Raw genomic sequence first — 6,000 nt, 5'->3', positions numbered from 1 at the left:
CTACCTATAAGCCCTGACAAAGAATTGTAGAATACAGGACAGGATAAACTAGACAAGAGGGCACAATCTGTGCCTGGGGATGGCGATCAAACATCTTTCAGAAAGAATAACTTGAAAGTGAATAAGGGAGGGTTGTTATAAGCAAAGGTCCCATGAAAGATGTGAACTGCTTGATTTTATTTTAAGGTGAAATTAGAGGTGTTTCAATGTGATTGACTAATGGACCTTTGTCTAGTTACTGACATCTCCAGCTGCCCCCTTTCACTTGATGGGATAACTATAACAAGCGTGTGTAGCCATGTTGGAAAGGTTTGTGTATTTATGTCAGATCACTCGAAACAAGTGATTTGAAGAGGCCTGTGGTCACACCACACACACACACACACACACACACACACACACACACACACACAGACACCACACCATAAAATGATGAATTTAATGTGGAAAAAAACAGATGCCTTAGGCGGAGGCCGCTCTGCCCCGGCGGCCCCCAGAGTCACTTGCCCAGGCCGCCCAGTCGCCCAGTTTCTAGCCTTATCTGCCCCGGTGCCAGGAGAACTGCGGGGGCCCGGGGGGGGAGGGGACGGCGGTGTGATGGGAAGGGAGGAGGCCTCGGGACCGACTCGGAAGCACGGGATTTCCTCCCAGGGCAAGGCCGCGAGGCTGAGTCCTGGGGACTAAGGCCAGGTGGAGACTTCCCCAGGCCAGGACGGCCCGAGCATTGTCAGGGAGAGTGCCAGGCTGGAGAAGGCGGGGCGAAGCGGAGCCCCGGAGCTTGGCCTGGCCCTGGGGGCGGGGACAGGGCCTGGGCCGCCAGGGCGGAAGCGAAGGGAGGGCGGGGCTGGGCGTAGGCAGGGGCTGAGACTCCGAGAAGTCCGCGGGGTTGGCCGAAGGGGGCCGAAGGGACGCTACTGGTCCGGCCTGGCATGGGGACCCCGGCAGTGCTGCCGCTGGACGGGCTTCTGCACGTCTTCTCCTTCCTGGAGGCGCCGGACCTGCTCCGCGCGGCCCAGGTGGACAAGGTACGGGCCGGCATCTCCCGACGGGCGCCCCACACCCTCTTGTCTGGTCCAGTCGTCCCCGAGGCCCTGTGCGTATGGCCCTGAAGCCCCTTCCCACCACCCCGAAGTGCTGGGGTCGAGTAGGGCGGGGCTGCCCGTGGGCTTCTGTGGGATCAACAGGGTTTGGGCGGAGGTACGGGACCTAAATCCCCTGGACACGCTAGCTCCACAAGAGGGCCCCGGCCGAGCCCACCCATCCCGTCTGGGCTTCTGGCCCATGGCAGGGCTATGGGTGACATGACCTTTCGAGATTCATCTGGGATTCCCTAATTTCTCAGCCCTTGCCAACTCTCCGTTATAAGCCAGGGCAAAAACTAAACGGCAACTCTTCCTGCAGTTTGGAGAGGCATTATGTAAAGGTTCCAGGGTCAGGACCCTGTCGTGTTTCCTGAGTGTAAACTAAGTGGAATAACCTTAGATACGCATCACGAGGTGGATTTGAGGAAAGATTGCCTGGCAAGTTAGTGGCAGAGGTGGGGCAGGTCTCCTGATTACCAGCCACTGGTATTTTCCCCTACCCTAGTGTCATTTTATTGGTTTTTGGGGAATAGGAGGACACGGATAACTCGAGGTTAGCTGCCCTCATTCTCTAAATAAATAGTTCTTTCCTCAAACTCACAACCTGAGGGGAAAGGGTAGGGGAAGCTCTCTTGTCTTGTGCTCTGGTTTGCTTTCTAATGTGATTGGCATTTGTTGTGGGTAGACCAGGGGTGGAATCTAGGGGTTCAGATGGTGCCATTTTCTTTCCCTTATCTCCACCCTCTTTAAAGACCAGAGACACATTGGCAGGTAGCCTGGACTAGTGGCCTGAGACTTAGGAGTTGTTGGGGAGGAGGGAATCGGGCCGGGATTTTTTTTTTGAAAATAAAATAAAAGTAACTTCGATGAGCCTCATAACAACCTTGTAAGTTAAGGACAGCTATTAATTGCCCTCATTTCAGAGTTGAGGAAACTGAAGTTCAGAGAAGTTCAATGATTTGGCTGAGGTAACACAGCTTGTAGAGAAAAGAGTTGGGTCTACATCCCCTGAGTCTAAATTCTTTCCATAAAAAGCTACTCCCCTTGTTCTTTAGTGTTAGAGTAAAGTTGTGGCAACTTGGGCCTAGGGTTGTTACTCAGTTTCAGATTAGACCAACCTGATATTTCCCCAAAACATTGGAAAGGCAGAAGGTATACTGAGCCTGGATGTTGAGTAGCCAAGTTCAAGCTCTCTCCCCTTCTCCTTTCCTTGAGGATTACTCCTTGAGAGGACACTTCCAACACACCATCAGACAGCAGATCAGGAGACCAAAGTAACAGTTGTTTCCTAGAATGTTTCTCTCTTTCCATCTCCCTTCTCCCTTTCCCTCTCCAGGTCTGGAATGAAGCTGCTGAGTATGCCTTCCTGTGGAGGTGAGTGAGTGAATGAAGGAAGAATGAGGTTGGGAGGAAAGTGACCCCCAATTCAGAGAAAGAGAACAATTTACTGGCCTTTAACTGAGTGCCTGCTCTCTGTTCAGCCCTGTTTCTTTATGGAGAAACAGGAGGAATAGAAGAGAATGGTTGGGGGAGATAGGAAGTGTGAAATTTTTTCTCATTCATTATGGTTTGTCTAGAATAATAACGCTCACCCATTGCCCCTTCAGTTTCCCTGCCTTTGCAGTCATTTTGCATTCCTCCTCCTCCTGCTGCATTCTACCTTTCAGATAAACTCACTTCCGGGCCATACTTTGGCTCACTGGGAGCCAGCCAATGAGATCTCAGACTTTATCTTCATGGCAGGTGTTCTATGTCTGCTTCTAGTCTCTCCAGGCCGCTGTTACATTTGAACTCTATCTCTTATTTCTATGCCTTTGTTCAGGTTGGCCCCAAATATGTGGAATGTTATTCCTTCACCACTGTTTCAAAAAGGTAATGCCATACAATGGCATTAGATACAGAGGACCTGAGATCAAATCCCTCCTCTGATGACTGACCAGTGTGACCTTAGGTCACTCAACTTCTCTTGGTTTCACTTTCCTCATCTGTAAGATGACATCTGAGAGTCCATCCATCTCTCTACCTATGATCCTCTGATCTTAGAATCCTTAGCTTCCTTTAAGGCTCAGGTGCCAGTGCTTATATGAAAGCTTTCTTGATTCCCTCAAGTTTTTAGAGTTTTTTCTCTTCATATTACCTTTATACAAATCCCTCTATACCTGGGTATTTGCTTTATGATTTATTATAAGTGATTTTTGCTTTAATGTATAATAGTAATATACATCTATTGATCACTCTCTGAACCGTTATAGACAGTATTTCCTGCCCATTTTACATTACACCACCCCTGGAGTTATAGTCCTTGGCACCCTTCTCCCAAGACCCTCCTTCCTTCTAACCCCTCCCAGGGTGCTAACCAGACTATCTGAATAATAATAATGATAGCTAGCATTTATATAGCACTTTGAGGTCTGTAAAATTCTTTGCAAATATCTCATTTTATCCTCAACAATCCTGAAGAGTGGGTACCATAACCATCATTGTTTTAGAGATGAGGAAACTGAGGTAGACTGGTTGAGTGACTTGCACAGGATCACACAACTAATAAGTGTCTGAGGTCAGATCTCAGCTTAGGTCTTCCTGACTCCAGATCTAGGGCTCTATCCATGTCTACACCTAGGTACCTTCAATGAGCTTACAATTTAGCTTGGAGGAAAGACACACATGCATATATAGATACATACAAAATAGATAGAAGGTCATTTGGAAGGAAAGGCTCTAGGAGTAGGGTGGGGGTGGGCCTTAGGAAAGGCCACATAGAGAAGGTAACATTGGAGTGAATGGAATGGAATGGGATGGAAACTAGGGATTCTAATGGGTACAGCACAGAAAGGAATGCATTCCAGTGCAAATAATGGCATGATGGAGTGTCACATAAGAGGAAAAGTAAGAGGCCGGTTTGGCTAGAACATAGTATTCATAAAATGGAGAAATAAAATGTAAAAATGTAATAAGGCTGAAAAGATAGGTTGAAGCCAGGTCACAAAGAGGCTTTAAATTCCAGAGGAGTTTTTATCTGATCTCAGAAGCAAAAAGGGAACCCCCAGAGTTCTTTTGAGTAAGGGCATGCTGTTTTCAGAACTGTGCTTTTAGGAAAATCACTTTGACATGTCTGTAGAGGATGAATTGGAAGAGAGAAAGGCTGGATGCAAGGACACCAATTAGGAGAGTGTTGTGATGGTCCAAGGAGAGGTGATATGTGCCTGACCGAGGTTGGTGACTGTGAGTGGAGAGAAGGGTTTAGATGCAAATCATATTGTGCAAGTAGAAATGATGAGAATTGGCTACTGACTGGATATGTGAGGTGTATGAAAGGGAGAAGTTAAGAATGACACTAAGGATGTGAACCTGATCGCCTGGGAGATGGTGGTTCACTTGACAGAAATAGGAAAGTTTGGAAAAGATGCAGATTTTTTTGGGCAGGGGAGACAAGAATGGATTCTGTTTTGGACAGGTTGAGTTTGAGATGTACAGTAATCATTTGGCAATGTTGGACTGGAGCTCAAAAGAGAGGTGAAAGCTGGATTTATAAATCTAAGAGTCATCAGCATAAAGATGATCATTAAACTCATGTGAGCTGATGAGGTCACCAAGTGAGAAAGTGTGGAGAAGAGAAGGGAGCGCAGGACAGGGTTAAATCCATAGTTAGGGAGCATCATATGGCTGATGATCCACCAGACAATTAGGTGTAAAACCGAGAGAGTAGTTTCAGGAAAAAGAATGAATTCAAGAGGAATGGTGGCCACTAGTGACAACATATCCTTCGGAGAGGTCAAGATGGATGAGGAGAGAGAAAAGGCCATTCATTGATTTTGGCAAGTAAGAAATCACTGGTAACTTTGAAGAGAGAAGTTTCAGGTGAGTGATCAGGTTGGGAGCCACAATACTGAGTTGAGAAGTGAGTGGGAAGAGATGAAGTAGATGGAGACTGTAATGAGGATAGGTAGCTTTTTCCAGAGAGTTTGATTGAGAAAGGAAGAAGAAAGATAGGAAAATAAGGATATAGGGTCTAGAGAGGACTTTTTTAAGGAGGGAGGACACTGAATGTGTTTGTAGGCAGCTAGGAAAGAACCAATAGATAGGGAGAGATAGAAGGTGGCAAAAGAGGATAGAATACTATGCCAGAAGTCAGGAAGACTCATCTTCTTGAGTTCACATCTGGCCTCAGACACTTATTAGCTGTGTGACCTGGGCAAGTCACTTAACCCTGTTTGCCTCAGTTTCCTCACCTGTAAAATGAGCTGAAGAAGGAAATGGCAAACCATTCCAGTATCTTTGCCAAGAAAACCCTGAATGGGGTCCCAAAGGGTCTGATACAACTGAAATGACCAAACAACAAAAAGAGAAAATTAGAAAGAGAGGAAGCTGTATGACACAGTAGAAGGAAAACTGGCTCTAACATCAGAAGATTTGGTTTCAAATGCCATCTCTGACCCTCATTCCCTGTGTGACCACAGGCAAGTCATTTGACCTCATTGTGCTTCAGTTCCCTCATCTGTATAAGGAAGGGTTGGACTAAATGGCCTCTGAGGTTCCTTCCAACTCCAAACCTATAATTCTCTGATCCTGTGGTTGTGGGGGCTATCTGCTACAGAATATTGGATGTAGTGGGTTCTTAAAAATGTTTGTGAAATTGAATTTTAGGAGACAATGGGGGTATACAAGATCAAGTGCAAGACTGTTTGATACAGCAAGTATTTGTGGACTTTTCCACAAATGGTGTGAAAGATTGTGCCTTAATTCTGCTCTCCCTTATCACCTCAAGAAGGTAAGAAGCATGACCAATTAAAAGAATAGAAAGAAAAAATTCCTTCAAGGCGATTTATGTAGAAAACTTAAAAATAGCAGGACCATACTATCACCTCCCCAATATCTATTTTCATGACCACTTAGGCCTTGCCCCCACCACGCCATTCAA

General features: G+C 46.3%; 1 protein-coding gene across 2 annotated transcripts in view; it reads left to right on the top strand.

Annotated features, from left to right (window-relative positions):
• Positions 1–884: 884 nt before the first annotated feature.
• The window catches only part of FBXW12 (F-box and WD repeat domain containing 12), a 28,871-nt gene continuing 23,755 nt past the window's right edge, over positions 885–6,000 (top strand). Inside the window, exons 1-2 of one of the 2 annotated variants that reach the window (XM_036738713.1) lie at positions 885–1,025; positions 2,419–2,456. In XM_036738713.1, coding sequence (XP_036594608.1) covers positions 930–1,025; positions 2,419–2,456 — 134 coding nt within the window. In that variant the 5' untranslated portion in view covers positions 885–929. Of the gene's footprint in view, positions 1,026–2,418; positions 2,457–5,783; positions 5,851–6,000 lie in introns of those variants that run through there. The other variant, XM_036738714.1, reaches the window with a different exon arrangement.

This window comes from Trichosurus vulpecula, chromosome 9 (assembly GCF_011100635.1).
Source record: "Trichosurus vulpecula isolate mTriVul1 chromosome 9, mTriVul1.pri, whole genome shotgun sequence".
In the NCBI taxonomy this organism is placed as follows: Eukaryota; Metazoa; Chordata; class Mammalia; order Diprotodontia; family Phalangeridae; genus Trichosurus; species Trichosurus vulpecula.
The sequence above is the reverse complement of the archived record's forward strand: the minus strand, read 5'-3'. Positions and strand labels throughout refer to the sequence as shown.